The 20,884-nt window shown below is 38.9% G+C and overlaps 1 protein-coding gene across 1 annotated transcript in view; it reads right to left on the bottom strand.

The window, feature by feature from the left end:
• Nucleotides 1–20,884, bottom strand: part of LOC121873152 (low-density lipoprotein receptor-related protein 6-like) — a 197,415-nt gene that overhangs the window by 13,542 nt on the left and 162,989 nt on the right. Inside the window, 3 exon segments of the mRNA XM_042376470.1 lie at nt 2,541–2,641; nt 13,256–13,455; nt 15,120–15,312. Coding sequence (XP_042232404.1) covers nt 2,541–2,641; nt 13,256–13,455; nt 15,120–15,312 — 494 coding nt within the window.

The raw sequence follows: 20,884 nt of genomic DNA, 5'->3' as shown, positions 1-20,884 counted from the left end.
TAGGATAATATAATTGACATTGCTGGATTCCTTGTAAGACCAGGAATATTTTGAATATAAATATCATATATTTTGCACAAAAGATAACATATTTACTCAAGAGTAAACATTATATCTAAAATTTGTATGTCTAATGCAAAATCTATGATGTTTATATTCAAAATGATCATCAAATTGTAAGAATTCCAGCAATGTAAATTATATTCTGGCCGGATAATTTGTATGAATTTTATGAGCTAAATTAAAAAAAATTATACTTCACCCATGTAAAGGGGTACACCCACCGCGGAATGTGAGCATCCTGGGTTCTGGCAGGGCACCGCGTAAACGTGGAAACGCGGAATGTGGGACCGCGTAAAGTGAGGGTTGACTGTGTATATACAGTGGTACCCCACTTAACGCGGTCAATTGAACCCAGAGGGTCCCGCGTTAAGTGAAAACCGCGTTAAGTGAATAACAGAACATATGGGATTAATTCCAATAGAACCCAGCCCGACCCCCAAACTCCACTTTTTGACGACAAATAACTATGTTGTAGTAAAAATAACATCTTAATTTTATGATGGTACATGCACACAATTAATACTTAAGAGAAATACAGTCGCCAAGTTAATGTCCATTCAAATAATGGACTCAACTCCCTCCCCCTCTCACACTACAGTACACAGCCAGCTAACAGATGGTCGGTCGGTCCCTCCCTCCCCCCCCCCACCCCCCACCAACCGTCCCAAGGAGATGTGTGGGATAACCTCAAACTAAAGTTAGGAAAATATAATTGACATTGCTGGATTCCTTGTAAGACCAGGAATATTTTGAATATAAATGTCATATATTTTTCACAAAAGATAACATACTTACTCAGATTAAACATTTTATCTAAAAATTGTATGTTTAATGCAAAAAATATGTTGTTTATATTCAAAATGATCACCAAATTATAAGAATTCCAGCAATGTAAATTATATTCTGGCCGGATAATTTGTATGAATTTTATGAGCTAAAACAAATATCTACAGTTAATAAAAAAAAAAATATATTCTTCAACACTATCTGTCAATCAAAGTACCCCACCTTGCCTTCCCCCCCTCTTCCAACCGGGCGGTCAGTCCCAACCCTCCCCCCACCCCCCACCAATCCTCCATTCAAGAGTTTTTAACATTTAGTATTAAATAATACCTCAGATTAAAGTTAGGATAATATAATTGACATTGCTGGATTCCTTGTAAGACCAGGAATATTTTGAATATAAATGTCATATATTTTGGACAAAAGATAACATACTTACTCAGATTAAACATTTTATCTAAAAATTGTATGTTTAATGCAAAAAATATGTTGTTTATATTCAAAATGATCACCAAATTATAAGAATTCCAGCAATGTAAATTATATTCTGACCGGGTAATTTGTATGAATTTTATGAGCTAAAACAAATATCTTCAGTTAAAAAAAAATAATTCTTCACCGGGTAACAGATGGTCGGTCGGTTGGTCCCTCCCTCCCCCCCACCCCCCACCAACCGTCCCAAGGAGATGTGTGGGATAACCACTAAATTTTAATAAATAATACCTCAAACTAAAGTTAGGATAATATAATTGACATTGCTGGATTCCTTGTAAGACCAGGAATATTTTGAATATAAATGTCATATATTTTGGACAAAAGATAACATACTTACTCAGATTAAACATTTTATCTAAAAATTGTATGTTTAATGCAAAAAATATGTTGTTTATATTCAAAATGATCACCAAATTATAAGAATTCCAGCAATGTAAACTATATTCTGGCTGGGTAATTTGTATGAATTTTATGAGCTAAAACAGGCAGTCAGGCAGGGTGGCGGGTGGGGGGTGGTGCGAATCTAAAAATAGCTCTCGAGCCGGACACTCACCGCGTTGCTGTGGAAAAATCCGCGTTAAGTGAAAGTTCAGCTTTGGCAAGGCACCGCGTATATGCGAAAACGCGTTAAGTGAAAGCGCGTTAAGCGGGGTAATACTGTATATATATATATATATATATATATATATATATATATATATATATATATATATATATATATATATATATATATATATATATATATATATATATATATATATATATATATATATATATATATATATATATATATATATATATATATATATACTGTATATATATATATATATATATATATATATATATATATATATATATATATATATATATATATATATGAGTTAATGCTAAGCATTTACATACCTAGGTATAAAGCTAGACGACGCATTCTGGATTGAAAATAATAACAATAAATAAAAAATCTATCGTTTTCTCAAACTAATCTTAACAAATCTGTTATAATCAAACCTAACCTATAGCAAAATTTTCCTTTCTGGTCATTTTCTAAATCACAATGCATTGTGGTCGTTATTCTCTTCTTGAGCCTAACACATATATATATTATATAGTGTACAGTATATATATTATTTATAAAAAAGAATATTACCAATTCCCCCAGACAGTTAGGGGCTACAAACTGTAAATATTTCACTACTCACCAATGCACTGACTGTTTGTACACCGAAACTGAGAGGGACACATGGGTAGTGGACAACTGAGCTCATCACTCTTGTCTTCACACTCTGACTGTCCATCACATCTGAAAGTGGGAACAAACATATCAAACTCTCCTAATGAAAACTAAACAAAGTTTGTATTTCCACATATAAAACCTCCTGACTAATTAATTGTTCCCAAAATAATGAGCTGATTAAAAATATACAGGTGTACCCCGAAAACTGACGTGCCATTAACCGACGATTACATTATGGGAAATACCTCCGCAAGTTTCGTTGATACCCCGGAAATCCAATGATCAGGAGAGGAGCGGCAGTTATTTTGAATTTAGTGGGCGGTGACGTGGTGCGAATTCTTGCCCTGAGAAGTTTCTGTACACTGTCTGACTCATTCCTGTCTCTCTGCACTTGTTTATCCTTACCATGTGTCTCTGAATTCGTGTTTTTTCATTACTGTATTTCTGAATTAGTGTTATGCAATCATGCCCCCCTCTTAGGGGCAGCTTGATGTGATGTGATAAGGCATAATAAGAAGTAATAAGAGTGGTGATGGATCAGCAAAGATTGGTACAGACTTGAACTTGCCACCCTAGACTGTCTCTACTACTACTTTGCTGTCACTCTGAATTGAGTACAGTGGTCCCTCGGTTAACGAGTGCCTCGGTTAACGAGATTTCGGTTAACGAGTTACCTTCCATAAGATTCTTAACTTCGGTTAACGAGCAATCCCTCGATTAACGAGTTTCTTACGAGCCGACTTGCATTTGGCGGTCCACCAGCTGTAGTATTAGTCCGCCAGTACAGTAATTGGTTCTAGGGCTTAAATTCCTTACCATTTTAGTAAATATCAAGAAGTTTATACTATTCAATAATTTTAAAAGTTTAATATTAAATTTTTTAGTAATTTTAACAATTATTGAACATGCCATCCAGCCTGCCAACACACAGTGGAGGTAACATCTTGCTTGAGAGAGACTCTTCAACTAAATGCATTTTTTCTGTGTTTCCAAGCAAATTATTAGTCACTTGAAATTTATTTTACATATTGACAATATATAATGCAGTGCAGTGTTGATTTAAAGAAAATAATCTTGAATTACACCAAGAGAACTAAAATTTTATGGGTGAAATGGCTCCATGGGGTGACTTCTCTTCCACCCCAATGCCTTCTCTTCTTCTCCACCCCCATTCTAATTCCCATCATCATCATCATCCAGGAGCCTTCTACATACACACCTCAACGTGTACTTTTCTACCTTTTTTGTTGAATTTAGGCAATTTTCGGTGAGCTGGAACCAATTACCCCAAAACCCATTGAAACAATGGTTTCAGTTAACGAGTTTTTCTGTTAACAAGCAACCTTCTAGAACGGATTGTGCTCGTTAACCGAGGGACCACTGTATGACGATCATCTAGCTATGATACAATAATTTGAGTTATTAGGGATGTCACCTAGGTTGGTGAGTTTTGAGGAGACCAAAGAGGTCGATACGAAACCGACTGGGTCGATCACAGATGTTGCACATGTGGGGAGCTGCATCTAGTGTGGGAGGGGCAGTGGCAGCATCTTTCCGGCATTGGCGCTTGTCTGCCTCAGTCTGCAATCGGGCTGACTCAAAAGTATTGGCACCTTCTCGTGTGGTGCTCCTCCAAGTGTTACGATGTGGATAATCGACTCCCAGGCGAGGGGGTTGATATGGCACTTTTCAGGTTTGTCTTAAGACTATGCCTATGCGTTCTCAATTGCATGCTAGTGTTACGCTTACTATTCGTTAGGTGACTGTAAAGTAGCTGCTTTGGCAGTCTACTGTCGTCCATGTGGGTAACATGGCCAGTCTAACGTAGTTGTTCAAGGAAAATGGTAGCCTCGATGCTCCTACAGTTGGTGTCAGCAAGAATACTGGCATTTGTTCTCTTGTCTTCCCAGCGAACACGGAGATGGAACGTAGACTACGTTAAAACCTCTTCTGGAGGCTTGCTACCTTCGCCATTTTGGGGCGATGTGAAGTGATAGCTTGGCTCTGACAATCCGATGATCAGTGTCGCAGTGGTCTGAGCCACGCATGGCACGGGTGATAGGACATCTCGGCGATCTCTTTTTCTGACAATGATGTAATTAATGAGAAGCCAGTGTTTGGATCGTGGGTGTTGCCATGAACCCTTGAGCTTGTTGGCTTGCCCAAACAAGGTATTGGTGATAGTGAGGCTGTGTGCAGCCCACTTGCTGAGGAGTAGCCATTGGGGTTACATTTGCCTAGTCCATTTCTCCCTACGGTTCCCTGCCAAATGTCAGCATCTCTGCCAACTCTGGCATTGAAGTCACCATGAAGCACAATCTTGTCTTCTCTGGGGATAGAGGTTAGCGTAAAAGGCCTCCTTGATGTCATCCTCTGCATCCAGTGTTGGGGAGTATGCACTGATGAAAAAGGCATGACGTGAGTGATTCAGTTCAATTCGGAGCGTCATGAGGTGCTCGTTGATCCCAACAGGCATTTCAGAGTGCCTCTGTAGGATGTGTTGGTGGATGGCAAAGCCAACTTCATAAATGCGATTTCTCTCCACAGTAGGCTGACCATTCCAGAAAAAGGTATAGCCAGACCCCTGTGTGTGTGTGTGTGTTCACACACAGGGTGGTGAAATACATCTAGTCTGGCAGCATTATGTTAGTGTTAAGGTGCAAGCACTGCTTGCTTCCTCTTGCTTTCAGCTGCCGCCGATGGCTAGTCCTCGTGGCGAACAGGGAAGCAACTTGCATAAGTTTCCCCTGCCAGTACACAGCCTCTTTACCATCAAGACTCCTGCTGTGTCTCCTCGTGGCAACACACAGTTACTGGGTGCCTCGTGGGCCCAGGATAGACAAGCAGGGGATCTCAGAGTAGCAGTGGGCCCCAGAGGGACGGTGCATAGGCCCACTAGCATGTGGACACGTCCTGGCACCTTCCAACCACTGCCCCGCTGCCTTGCGGATTAACCTTGGTAGGCATAAGGCTACGGGAGTAAACCCTGAACGAAAAATCTGTGGTGGAGCCCCGCATCAGGCAGATATGCTTACGGAGCTTTAACAAGACCCCAACGGAGGTATAAGCGGAAAAGCTGACCACCATTGGAACCCAATGATTACACCGGCGGACGAAGGCAATGCACGACACACACACATGCACATGCATGCACCCACACTTTTTTCATATTTTATAATTTTATATTATATTTTCTTTATTTTGAAGCCACACTAGAGTATTTTAATTTTTACTCTTTTGCTCTGTAGTAAAGAAAACAGTTTCACTAAGGTGGACAATAATATCCTTAGTGATATAAGTTACATGTTTATGTACATACAGTATTCAAACTTGAATTATACGTAGAGAATCAGTTACTTTTTTAAAATTGTTTCTTTATTTTGTACGTGACCAAATTACAGTAGTATACATAAGTGCCGTACTGTTCACTGTTTATGTACCGTTTCCCCTCTATCACCTACCCTTCTCCTGTGTCACATACCATTCTCCTGCATCACCTACCATTCTCCTGCATCACCTACCATTCTCCTGCGTCACCTACCATTCTCCTGTGTCACCTACCATTCTCCTGCATCACCTACCATTCTCCTGCATCACCTACCATTCTCCCGTGTCACCTACCATTCCTCTGTGTCCCCAACCATGCGTCAGTGTCATCTACTACAATGCTTCATTCTTCGCCTACAGTGATGGTAAGTGATATTTTTTTTTAAATTAGTAATTACATGTACAGTACACATACAATATTTTCTCGATTTAACAGACAAATTCGAGCCACCCTTTTCCTTTAAACTGAAATTTCCACTAAATCGAATTTCCATTATTTTTGCTCGATTTACCAAACTATTTCACGAAATCGAGCGTGACTTTGTTAAATTCTGCACCAAATGTGCCACACGTCGGATTTGTTTACAATCACTCAGTCTGTGTCCTGCTGCCACCATGTGTGTTGTTCACTGCTTCCTCTCGGTCAACTAACTACAATGGAGCACCTTGGCTTTCGTCTATATTCAAGACATCTTCAGAGGCAACTGAATTTAAAGGGACTGAGGGAAGCTTATATATATAACATCAGGTCAGGTCAATAACATGGGATCCACTAATCCATACAATACCTCCACTGTAAACGAAAGAAGAGCTTATAAAAAAATGGGTGACATAACAACAGGCCAGGTAAAAAACAGAGACCCATTAATCATCTACCCAACATCCACCTCAAATGCTTTCAAAGCATTTTTAACCTTAGGCCAGTTATTATTCATTAATTAAAACTTCAACACCACAACATCTAGAGCTTAAAGTCTTGTGAGACACTGAGTTAGAGGGAGGGGGGAGGGAGGCTGGCTGGTGTATGTTTTATTATTGATAATACAAAATATTCAACACTAGAAAAAAATATTATATATAATTTGTCATCAAAATTACATGACAAGCTGAATAATAATGCAATATTTTCACCCAAACATCTCCACTGAGAGGAGGCTGGGTAGGCTTACACACACATCCTGTACATGATCTCTCTCTCTCTCTCTGTGACCTTGGCCTGTCCAATGCTGCACTTAAAAACATTCAAGTCAAAATCATGAACTCTGATCGAGAAGAACTGAGAAATGCAGAGACCTGGTAGTTGTAGCATTAGTAAATATGAAAGATTTTGTGACAAGAGGTGCCGGTATGGCCAGCATAAGGACAGAACTAGACAATGTGATGTAGTCGTGGACAGAATTAGGCTAGGATACAGACACATCTGGCAAGTGACGCTGTACCCATACCGGAACACTCGGAATGTAAACTTTGTGATAAACCTTTAAAGCATACCTTGACCACTATATTATTGAATGTGACACTGTCATAGACTTCAGGCCACCTGGCTTATTGTATCATGAACATTGAATCAGGGGTGCTTGAGGACATTCTTGCTGTTTATCCAAAATTTGCTAGCCCACAATGATTAGTCTTCAATTAGAATATGACTCCTAATGTATATGAACCACTGTCCTGCATGGCAGTGAACAGTGATATCACTCACATGACTCTGGCCTATATATAGCTGTTAATGAATATGATCTATTTATTTGTGTATGATCTTCTGTGTCCTGTGTGGCAGTGAGAAGTGATAGCACCCTCAGTGTCAAGACCTGACTGAATTACTAAGAATAGGCAAACTGTACTCCAGGCCTTGTCAATAAATTTGTTAACCGTTAAATCTCTCTCTCTCTCATGTACAGTTGGCCACAAGAATAAGTACACCTACGGCTTGTGTTTGAGACAAAATATCTGGTAACACTGTCCTGAACAGAACAGACAAGATTACAAAATGACCAGTAATTTATGTTTTATTCCTACATATACGTTATAAATACATTTGTTGTGAATATTATACTAGTGTCTTGTGTTTATATTACAAGTAATATATTGTATCCAATGGAAGTAAACTTGTTGCCAAATGGGATTGCAGTTACCATACAGCTCCTTCCTCCTTCCCCACTTTTTCTCTTACCCTACTTTTTTTTTACTGACGTTTGGATTAGTAAAGGAAGGAAGAGGAGTAAATAGAAGAATGAAGAAGGGGAAACAGAAACTAGTTAGAGATAACAGGTGGGGGGAGCTGAGTTTCATCATGCGTATGCATGCGCAGTTTCAACGTTACCAGACCATTTTCGGACCTTACAGCTACAGTGTGTATACTTATTCCTGTGGCCGACTGTACATCCATAATGGAAACATGGACAAGATAAATCTTCATAAAACCACACAGGGAAAAGGGAAACACTGGAGCACCTTAGCTTTCGTATTCAAGACATCTTCTGAGGCAACTGAATTTATAAAAGTTGTGGAAAAATCATTATAATTATTACAACTTGTATGCAAATGTACTTAGTTAATTACTAAAAAGCTATAATGTTGAACAACATATTACTGTACTCAATTTGTACTCATATGTAATAAGCTAAAGGACTAAAAATTTTATATCCAGTGCAAACTATGGGATATTTATACTCAAATTAATCGCTATCTTACAAGAATTCCAGCAATGCAAGTTATATTCTGCTAAGGCAAGTCTGTGAAATTTTTTAAGAGAAAAATTTTAAGCCTAAAACTACCTTCACCCTAAAAATCCTGATCACCTTCTGGCTGGGAGGGGAGAGGAGGGAAGGGGAGGTAGGGTGATGGCAGCCAAGAGGGGTGATTACCGAGTGGTTGTCGGTAAACGGGGGAGGGGTCAGGGACTCAGCATTATACAGTAGAGGGAGTTGAATTTTTTGCTTATAAAATGTCATTGACTTGACTTAGCAGAATAAAACTTACATTGCTGGAACTCTTGCAAGATTACAATTAATATGAGTACAGTATAAACATCCCATTGTTTGCAGTTGACATAAATTTTTTAGCATTAACATAATTATTTCTTTTACCTTTTTCACAATATGTATTCAAGATGGTGTGTGTCTGTAACTGAGTAAAAATAAATGAAGAAAGTTATTTATATCTACCCAAAAATACAAGCTGAAAAAACCATAGCACCTCACAGCCTGGTGGTTACAATGACCAGCTAACCTAGCTACAATGCCACAATTAATCACTATTCTATCAGTAAACACTAATACTGTAAACGGTGAGACCCCCCACTGAACGTTAATCCTTTGAACAAAACCACACTATTAAGAAAGCAAGTTTTACTACCACTTTGCCAATTAACAAAAAAAGTTCTACTATTATGAAAGGTATGTCACCCCAACCTTTCTGCTTTCTCACCACCAGCTCCATAACCACCACTACCTCTACAATCATCACCTAAATCATAATTTCACCTTCCTCCCTCCCACCCACTGCCTCTCTCACTCTTTCTATGACCGTCATTCAAGATAGTACAATACTATACATTACTTATTTGTTATTCTTACTCCACAATTTAAAATTAATGTAAAGTAATGTAGAAGGAATATGACGTTCATTTAAACTTACACTCAATATTGTGGGTACACATCAGCTGTTCAATTGTGGCTGCAGCCAGTGTTACCAACAAACTGATTGATGCATCCCTCCTCCACCACCAGCTCCATGATTGCCATCAACACCACCACTACCTCTATTATCACCAACTAAATAATAATTTCAGTGATGACTTTGCTTTAGCCAGACCAGATTAGCACGATATCCACTGCCTCCCACCCACTTCCCATCTTCCTCCCTCCCTCCCACCCACTGCATCTCACCGACACTGCCCCCTACTCACTCTACTATGACTGTCATTCATGATAGTACAATATTGTACAGTACTGTACATTGTTTATTTGTTATTCTCACTACACAATTCAAAATTTATGTAACTTAGAGTAAATCCAGTGAAATATGGCAGGAAGGAAAGGGGGGTTAGTGCAGAATATGCTCAGCTAGCAATCACTCTTCTCACACCCGTTGCCAGGCGTATGATCGAAATGCGTACGAGAGAAATACATATCTTGTAGTCTAATTTGAAAACGGTGATGGGCCCAGTGATAAACAAATTACGTAAACCATGAATTTACCTACGATAACATAATAAGAAACATTGTATCATTACTAGAGTGAATGAAATATTCCCACAAACAACAACCAACAACTGCTTATGTTTCCCACCTCCTCGGACAACTGTGTCCAGTGCAACTGATCAGTCAACCAGCGCCCAGGGGCCTAAAATGTTCTTTGATCTGCTTTGGGAATGCAACATCAATGCACAATAACACGTGTTTTCGGTACTACGCAACAGCCTAGAGGCGTCTTTGTTTGGCGCCACAGCTTCAATTCACGCTTGTGATGCCTGTTACAATATTTTACAGTGTACAAGTACCGTGTTCTCTCAACAATGTCTGGTAGGGGATCTGGCACTTCAGCACCTGCAGGTACACCAGCCCAGAGGAGAAAGAGGGCGACTCTAGCCTTAAAATTGGACATTATTCACCGTAATGAGAGTGGTCAGGGTCCAACAGAAATTGGCTGTGTTCTGGGACTTAGTGTGTCTACAGTGGGGACAATTATATAGAACGCACCAAGGTTCAAAGAGGTTGGCTAATCAGTGACCCCTACTGGTGCAATGATACTGTGTCATAGTCCTGATAATGTCATGGAGAATATGGAGCAACTTCTCTTAGTGTGGATTGAGGACCGCACACAGCACATGCCTCTCTCTCCTTATCTGTGATCCAGGAGAAGATTCGGTCACTATGGAAAGGTTGCGTCAAAGACAGCCTGGGCAGAGTTCAGAGGCTGCAGACTTTTACTGCTAGTCGTGTCTGGTTCAATAGGTTTAAGAAACGTGCAAACCTTCATGATATTCGTGTGACGGGTGAAGCAGCCAGTGCGGATGAGTTGGCTGCAAGAAGTTTCCCAGAAACATTAAAAGAAATTATGAAGTGTGGTGTCTGTAGTGCAAAACAGGTGGCCAACATTGATGAAACTGGACTCTATTGGAAGTGAATGCCCTCCAGAACATACACTGACCAAGAAGAAAAAACAGCACCAGGGTTTAAAGCAGCAAAACACCATCTGACACTACTTTGGGGTAACGCTGAAGGTGATGTTTTACATGTTTTATTGTTTTTATCTACAGTATTTTGATGTTGCAATTATTTTGTCACAGAGTTTAGCACAGTATATTATTCTATCACAAAGCTTAGTACAGGAACACACCCCCCTTATTACATTAATTTAGATGGGAAAAATGGTTTCGATGAACATAATCCACCTAATGAAGGCATTTTAGTGGAACCTAACCCTTTTGTTCAATGGGGGCTTACTGTAGCAGTAAATCCAGTGAAATATTGCAGGGAGTGAGGAGTTACAAATGTAGACGACATACTAACTAGCAGTCGCTCACTCCCCTTACCAGCTCCCATTGCCAGGCATACATATGGGAGAAATACATGACCTTTTCTCTCTTCACTTGGTTGGGCACCTTCCTGCAGCTGGATGAAGGTGGTTGAGGGGGTTTGAGAGCCATCACAAGCATGATGAGCATAGTTACTAAGAGAGCAGAGTAGCACACATGCGAAACAGACAAGTGTTTAACAGACTGAGGCGGAGTGAGTGCATATGGCCCAGCTGCCTGGGACAAGGGAGACACGTTGCGGGACGCCATAAAACTTGCGGGGTCTCCATCCCAGCCGTGAAAATGCCGGCAACTTTAAAGCTACCCACAGGCATTCTTGGTTACATCCAGGGTGTCATCCACGAATAATCAAAGGCCACAAATTAAAAATCCCCGAATTGTAAGGGTATGCTGTAGGTAACAATGACAACATGTATTAACCATCTTGTATAACTTTTAATTTTTTTATGCTTTCAATCTTTTTCCGAAATATTCTCTGCTGAAATCAACTTGACAGTCAGTGGCAAAGAGGATAAAGTAAATGTAAAGCAGAGGTGGTTGTGTGGTGTGCATTTACTCTGAAATAGACCTAACCAGCTGAGTCGCCAGATGCGCTATTGACAAACTGCCCACTGCTTCCACACTTACGATCCTCTCACACAGAATACACGCCCGTGCTCTTCATAATTCTTATATTATAGTTATATATTATATTTTCTTTCTTTCTAAATCACTTTAGAGTATTGCAATGATTTTTTCCACAACCTTTACATTTTCATTATATATAACAATGGCAACAAGCATTAAATGTACCATCTCTCACAGGCCACAGCTGACTGGCATGTCAGCCAGCCACCTCCCGGCACGGGTCCCAGAAAAAGGACTTTTTTAACAATTACTCTATTCTATATATATGATATAGCTTAGAAATAAAGATAATATAATATAAAATCATAAACTAAAAGAATGAAGAGCATGGGTGTGTATGTTTGAGAAGTGAACGTGTATCTATGGAGGCAGTTCTAGCCAAGGCCTTGGCTATAAACTACGTGGCTGACTCGTGAGCCAAGCCGCCTTGTATATTGTTACTTGTAATGAAACTATAAATTTAAGAATCAATCATTACAATGCTCTAATGTGGCTTAGAAGTATGGAAAATATAATATAAAACTATAAAATAAGAAAAATAAAAGCATATAGAGGAAATAAATGTGTTATGGGGAGGCGTTTACTTCGTTTTGGGGCAATTTTGGCTTCCTGTAACTTTCCGAAGTAGACACTTAAACTCGGGTGTCATTATGTACTCTTGCTCGCTCCTGCTTGCAGTGCGCCTCACTCTGTCCATCCTTGCTACCTGGGTGTTACCATGGCTGACCTAGACGGGAACACTCGTGGGCCTCAGGGCAAATGAGGTGGGTTGCGGCAGGCTATCTCTTATGCCGAGGTCGAAATTTTGAAGAAACTCTTAAGTTGGGACGAGGATATGCGACATGGCATGCCATTATAAAGTCAACAAATCCACCATCAGAAGTCAGGAAATACTGGGAGAAAATATTGTCTGCTGTCAGCATCACCCACCTGGAGATTCAGAAGTCTGTGCCTGTTACTCAAAGTCATTCTTGAGTAAAGGTCTGACAATTCCAGTACAGTATAGTGATTTTAATGCGTGTTAAATGGCATTGCTTGGACGGATTTCCAATGCACGGACATATATCAGTATAATATTCCCACGCAAAATGAGACTCCACTGTATTTGAAAGTGCTGCATGGGAGAAATTGCTAAATGGAAAAGATGCAGTGAATAATGACATAATAGTAAGAAGGGCGCTCACCTCCATTTGAGCGGAATGCAACCAACTGATCCTGAGTGGCAGCGAAATTCTTCAGGGTGGCAGCTAGGGGGATTGATGCAAGTCTTTAAGTCATCTGCTAGTGACTTGCCTGCAGGACATGCACACCGCTGTTCCTGATCTTTCTCAAGACACAAATGACTACACTCACTTCCATTGTGGCATGGGTGTTCTTTCATCATCTTTGAAAGGAAAAATTATGAATCAATCTTTACACGGACATGAAAAGCATTAACATCATCCATTAATTTTTCTCCGAATGGCAGTCTGTGCAGTTTTAATTTACAACAGATGTTTGATACATTCCACATTATTTGATTATAATTCCAAATATTTGTACAGCATTAGAATTTTGGGTATAACCAAAAGACAAGGAATATTACACATTACATATTACACATATATATATATATATATATATATATATATATATATATATATATATATATATATATATATATATATATATATATATATATATATATATATATATATATATATATATATATATGTGTGAGTAGAGACAAAGGAGTAATACTTGACAAGGCTAATATATACAGAAGAGGAGAGTGAGATCAAGTCCCTAGGGGACAGCAGGTGTCCACAATGTTCCGGTCATAAGGCAGTGACCCTTACTAATCTTCTTAATAAAAAATTGACCATGCCATCTCTATGTACAGCAGCTGTCCATAGTCAGGTATACATTAGCCTTGTCAAGTATTACTCCTAAGTCTGTACTTACCCCTGAAGATGTGAATTACACGAAAGCGCTTGGGAACTTCGTGTTTTCTTGTGGATATATATATATATATATATATATATACAGTGACCCCTCGTTTAACGTAATTTCGATTAACGAACTGCCTTCCATAAGGATCTTCAATTTGGTTAACGAAAAAAAATTCGGTTAACGAAGTTCTTACGAACCGACCTCAACATGTTTTCACTTGCACTGACCGGGCAACCAGCTTTAGTATCAGTCCGCCAATACATTAATCGGTTCTAGGGCTTAAATTCCTTACTATTTTAGTAAATATCAAGAAGTTTATACTATTCAATAATTTTAAAAGTTTAATATTCAATTTTTTAGTCATTTTAACAATTATTGAACATAATTGAAGGTAAAGTGACTAGTTTAATGCGCGGCATCCAGCCTCTTAACACAGCAAACAGGAGTTAGTCTCTGTTTTCACTGGAGGTAACATCTTGCTTGAGACTCTCTTCAACTAAACGCTTTTTTCTGTGTTTCCAAGCAAATTATTGGTCATTTTGAAATATATTTTACATATTGACAATATATAATGCAGTGCAGTGTTGATTTAAAGAAAATAATCTTGAATTACACCAAGAGAGCTAAAATTTTATGGGTGAAATGGCGCCATGGGGTGACTTCTCTTCCACCCCAATGCCTTCTCTTCTTCCTTCTCCTCCACCCCCATTCTAAATCCCATCATCATCATCATCATCCAGGAGCCTTCTACATACACACCTCAAAGTAAGTGAACTTTTCTACCATTTTTGTTGAATTTAGGAAATTTTCGGTGAGCTGGAACCAATTACCCAAAAACCCATTGAAACAATGGTTTCGGTTAACGAACTTTTCGGTTAACGAACGAACGAACGACCTTCTGGAACGGATTGAGTTCGTTAACGAGGGGTCACTGTATATATATATATATATATATATATATATATATATATATATATATATATATATATATATATATATATATATATATATATATATATATATATATATATATATATATATATATATATATATATATATATATATATATATATGTGTGTGTGTGTGTGTGTGTGTGTGCGTTTAAGCCTATATTACCTGTGATAGGTAGGGTGTTACTGCAATGATGTCAGACAGGTGTGATATCCGGCCTTGCACTTCCTCCCTTTGTTGGCCAGTGAATTTATTGACTCGCTCTACCACATATAATTCTGGATCCACCCAGTAGAGGAAGTCTTCATGTACAGCTAAGCCAATGGGTTGTTCTAATTGTTTATCAACCAACACCTTCCTAAAAATGGAAAAAAAAAGAAAGAAGGAAGTTCAAATTAAAAAAAAACAATAATACTGTACTTAAATTATAAATCTGTTGCATCAAAGTAAAAACAAAGCTCTATCATAATTTTTTGTCCCTGTAAATTTTATCCATCCCTTCTGTAATGGACATTTCAAGGATACTGTAACTTCAATTAACCACATACTACTAAAAATGTCATTCTGATCATTTTAAATAAGACAGACGTATATAACTAAAAAAAAAAGTTATATTTACAGTATACACCGTACAGTCAGATGAGAACTGCTACACTCAAAGTGAGCACAATTAGAGTTGAACAGTAGCCCAGAGCAAGTTAAAAGCTGGAGTATAGAACAATTACCAATTTTAATGGAAAGCATGGAGAGCACTTTAAAATAAGAGCCGGATTACTTATGGATGCATATTTTGTTTCCAAGTTGCATCCCCTAGGAGAGTAATTTCTCCAGTAAAATATGAAAATGGTATCTGGTCATTTTTACTACTATTTAATCAAGGCAAAACCAGAGGCTCCATAACACACTAATAGCTTTCAAAAACATCTGACACCTGGGAGAAAAATATGAAGAAAAAATTAAAATTAAGTATTTATCCACAAATTTTTTTGAAGCATTATTTTGTACCTATAATAATTTTTTACACTCAACTTGAGGCAAAAAATGTAATGTCCTTTGATTTCAGGTAAAATAAACAAAATAATGTACTGTAGTATATTTACTCAAATTATATCAGTAATATGGTGTGAGAAAGACATTAGGAGGTAACATAGGGAGATTAATATTAAATGTCCAGATTGAAATAAACAGTATGTACTCACATGCTGCCAACTTGTAAACATACAGTACAGTACATCAGAAACATCCTATAGTAATCTCCTCATTAGCTGGAATCTTCAATCCATGCAACTTTCCATTACCCGGAAAATAAAATTTCAGCATTCTAAGAAAAGTCTCTCTATTCCGGGCAACTGAATGAATTTCTGAGCGATTGCATCAAGTGCTGACATGTGCCGAGCACTTGGGTGAGTAGGTAGGCCCAGAGTGCTCATGAGCTACGATTGGCTACTAATGTCATGTGACAAAAACTTTGTAAAAAAAAAAAAAAAAAAATCTTGCAAATCATGAAGATCATTTGTTATTGTTGTGGAGTGGCGTGACATGGTCTGTGTGGTCCCTTCAGCCCAGCTGCATTACAACAATATAGCTGTACTGCGCTCAGTTACAGTCATCATAGGATAAGGTAAGAAATTGATTGTCAGCACTGTATATTTTGTTTAAAAATACAACTGACTTATGATTACTGTATTTTATTTTATTAAAATCAATTTTCACCAATCAATTTAAAGGGACATTAATAACAAAATAAATGGAAACTATTACAGTGTGTGAGTAGCTTTTTGTGTGTGTGTGTGTGTGTGTGTTCTCCACAGGGTAGTGTAATATGTCTAGTGTGACAATATTATGTTAGCGTTAAGGAGTAGGCACGGCATGCTTCCTCTCGTTTTCAGCTATGCCACTGGCAAGCTCTTGTGGTGATCAGGGAAGCAGCCTTGCACAAGTCTTCCTACCAATACACAACTTCTTCATCATCAAGACTCCTGCTGTGCCTCCTTGTGGCAACACACGGTAACTGGGTGCCTCGCGGCCCAGGCTAGACCACCGGGGATCTCGGAGCAGCAGTGGGCCTCGGAGGTAAAATAATAATGGAAGCCCCTCAAAATCGAGGATGGCCTGCCCTAGGGCCACCTAGGTATGATTTTATTTAAGGTGTAAGCTTTTGCCAACACTACAACCACACCCTAAGTTAACGAGCTGCATGACCCAGTGTCAAGGAATAGTCTGAGAGGACAGGACAACTTGTCAACTGCACTGGCTACCCATTACCCCGGAATACGATCCGCAAATCGATTAACATCCAGGTTCCCAATTACTGCAGGGTAGACAGAGGAAAATGGCATAAAGAAACCTATAGTTTCAGCCTGCCCGGAGATCAAACCCGGGTCCACTCGCTTGCGAGGCGAGCATGCTGACCATTACACCAGAGGGCTATTGGTAGTCCATTTAAACTCTCCCTCCAGTTGTTGCAGCTACCTGTACCACTGGATCAGGAAAAGGGAGAGCCTGAGCTCCTGCCTCAACACATAATCAACTCACGTGCAGCCATCATCCAGCTCATCATACTTTCCATCATCATCAGAACTCCAAAACCCCCAAAAGTCCAATGGCAACAGACAAGTGGGAATAGGGACAGGCAGAGATGACTGTTGGGAGTCTCTAGTCACAACTCTGCACATGGGTGGCATAGATAAGATGGTCATTTATCCACTGGTATCTAGGGAGAAGTGCAATCCGGTCCTGTCTGTGTGACAGGGCAGCCCTTTCCAGGACCCACTCTGCTCACCCCACTTGGGGAGGGACTAGAAAAGGTGCCCTAAACATAACCTGCTTAAAGAACCAACCTGACTAGGCAACTGCACCCAATAAGGTCACCCTTATGCAGTCAAAAACACAGGACCCTTCTGGATACTAGAACAAATGAGCAATCCAAAAGAAGAACTGCAAAAGAGCTGCCTAGGTATAACATCAACACAGCAGCCATTAGTGTAATCCCAGCTCCCAGATGAGGGTCAACTCGCAGAATGGGCTTACTCTGGAAGGATAAGCCAGATGCAGAGACACACCGCATTTATTGAGTTAGCTTTGTCATCCGTCAATGCATCCTACACAGGCTAACTGAAATGCCTGTTGGGATCAATGAGCACCTTATGATGCACTGAGTCCCACAAAATTACTTACGTTATGCCTTCTTCATCAGTGCATACGCCCCAACACTGGATGGAGAGGATGACATCAAGGAGGCCTTTTATGCTAACCTTGATAGAGTGCTAACCTTTATCCCCAGAGAAGATAAGATTGTGCTCCTTGGTGACTTCAATACCAGAGTTGACAGAGATGCTGACTTATGGCTGGAAAAAATAAGGAGAAATGGAGTGGGCAAATGTAATCCCAAAAGCCTATTCCCCTCAGCAGTGTGCTGCACACAACCTCACTATCTCCAACACCTTGTTTAGGCAGGCAGATAAGTTCAAGGGTTCTGGCATCTGGCATCTCATTGACTATATTACTGTCAGAGAAAGAGATTGCCGAGATGTTCTCATCATCCGAGATATGCGTGGCTCAGACCACTGACACAGATCATTGGCTCATCAGTGCCAACTCTCCCTTCAAATCGCCCTAAAATGACGAAGGTAACAAGTCTCTAGAAGAGGTTTTAACACCAAGCGACTGGAGGATCAAGCGGCAGCACATGCTTTCAGAGAGAAGCTTGACTATGGGTTGATAAACAACACAACAACAAACAACCAAATAGCTGTGGCTATTAAGCCGTCACCTGTTGAATAACCTGTTAACTCAGTTGGGATGGTTACAGAGACAGCCAGGTTATTCAGCCCTGAACTCAGAAACATATTACCAACTGTACACCAATTCGCACATTAACGTCGTTATTAGGTTCCTGAAAACCACGACTTTAAGTGTAACGACATTAAGTGAAAACGATTTTACCAAAGACACAATATAAATAGGGGTTGAGTTCCTTGGGTACATTTCCGGTAAAAATTTTCTCACGCAATTACTGAATAAAGACCAAAAACATGTTCAGCATTCTTCCCTATTTTCCATAATGCCACTTCTGTTACGAGTTAACTTTGAAGCAGATAATCGAATAACACTTTTAAAAGATGATTCAATATTTTCTGCATTTCCACAACTTGTTCTTACCTACAGTTGTAGGCTGCAAATCAACAGCTCTTGTTATGTCCACAGCTCACTGTTCTTCTTCAAATTTTTTTACCACATCTAATTTAAATTCTAATGTAACACTTTTCCCTTCTTTCCGTGAGCACAACCAGTAGTGGTGCATAATGCACTCATTGTTCTAGGGCTCAAATAAATTTATAATTGGATTTTAAATGAATGTTGGAAGAGCATCAACCAACCAACAAACAATAAAAAAAAATAGGGCACCCACACTGGTTACCTACACAGCCAGCTGTTATCACAGTCAGGCATTGACTGCCTTTGTTGTGAATTTTTAAAATTAATATACATTTACCATTTTCATACATATTTTAATTTTCTTAATGACATTGACTGAAACGATGTTAATGGTGTATATCTGTAACAAACTTTCAGAGATACAAACATCATCACTGAGGGGAGTTACCTGCCAGAACAGGTGTTTAATGTGGATGAGATTGGATTATTTTGAAGAAAATTCCAGATAGAATAAACATAACCTAAGAGGAGAAGAGTGAGCCAGGTTTTAAGGCTGTATTAAAGGGTATAGCTGTACTAAATATCCATAATCTTTTCATATTTTACAATATGTTTTGTATCTACAAGAGTAAAGTTGGACTTACAAGCAAGCCTCAGGAATGTAACTCGTTCGTAAGTAGAGGAGCACCTGTATGTATGTACAGTATACAGTTAACCCTCACTTTACGCGGTTAATGTAACCCGGAGGGTCCCACGTAAAGTGAGAAACGCGTAAAGTGAATAACATAACATATGGGATTAATTGAAATGGAGTCCGGGCCGATCCCCAAACTCCACTTTTTGACGACACACAACTATGTTGTAGTAAAAATATTATCTTAACTTTATGATGGTATGCACACACAATTAATAATTAAGAGAAATATCAATAATATTAGGTTTTTTAACACTTACATTAGTAGAAAAAATGGCTGGGCACACGGGGATGGGCGGTTGGTTCCGAGGCAGAGGGCAGATTATTGGCCCTCACCTGTGTCACTTGTATCAATTGTATCACTATCCACCACAGAGGCTTGCAGGGCCTCTTTGTCAAACTCCCCAAAGTCCATATAAGTCCATATCCTCACCATAATTATCACTATCACTGACTTGGGCCGGCTGTGTGGGTGGCGGTGAAGAACTGCACACCAGCGCACTATGTTTCAAGCAAGAGTTACTATTAAATATATATATATATATATATATATATATATATATATATATATATATATATATATATATATATACACAACACACACACACACACACACACACATATATATATATATATATACAGATTCGATCTCGAAACATTGGTGCCTACACTGTGACTGGGAATGCCCCCCGCTCACAGCCATAGGCTTGTGTGCCGTGGGTTCAATCCTGGCGGGTTGAGGTGTTGATTGTATGTAGAAGTCCGCGCTTTATTGGCTATATATATATATATATATATATATATATATATATATATATATATATATATATATATATATATATATATATATATATATATATATATATATATATATATATATATGTGGCTTTAAGTGTATATTTATTCTACTCATTGCTACTAAGTCTTACTTGTATCTATGCTAGCAGTAGTGCAAAGGAAGCACTTAATTTTATCAGTTTATATGCTTCTCTTTTAAAATATGGATCACACATAAACTACAAAGAGAACAAATATACACTGCATGCAAGCAATAGTGATTAAATATCTTAACAAGTTC

Source organism: Homarus americanus, unplaced genomic scaffold (assembly GCF_018991925.1).
Source record: "Homarus americanus isolate GMGI-L3 unplaced genomic scaffold, GMGI_Hamer_2.0 scaffold32929, whole genome shotgun sequence".
In the NCBI taxonomy this organism is placed as follows: Eukaryota; Metazoa; Arthropoda; class Malacostraca; order Decapoda; family Nephropidae; genus Homarus; species Homarus americanus.
This window is presented reverse-complemented; position numbering and strand designations above follow the sequence as displayed.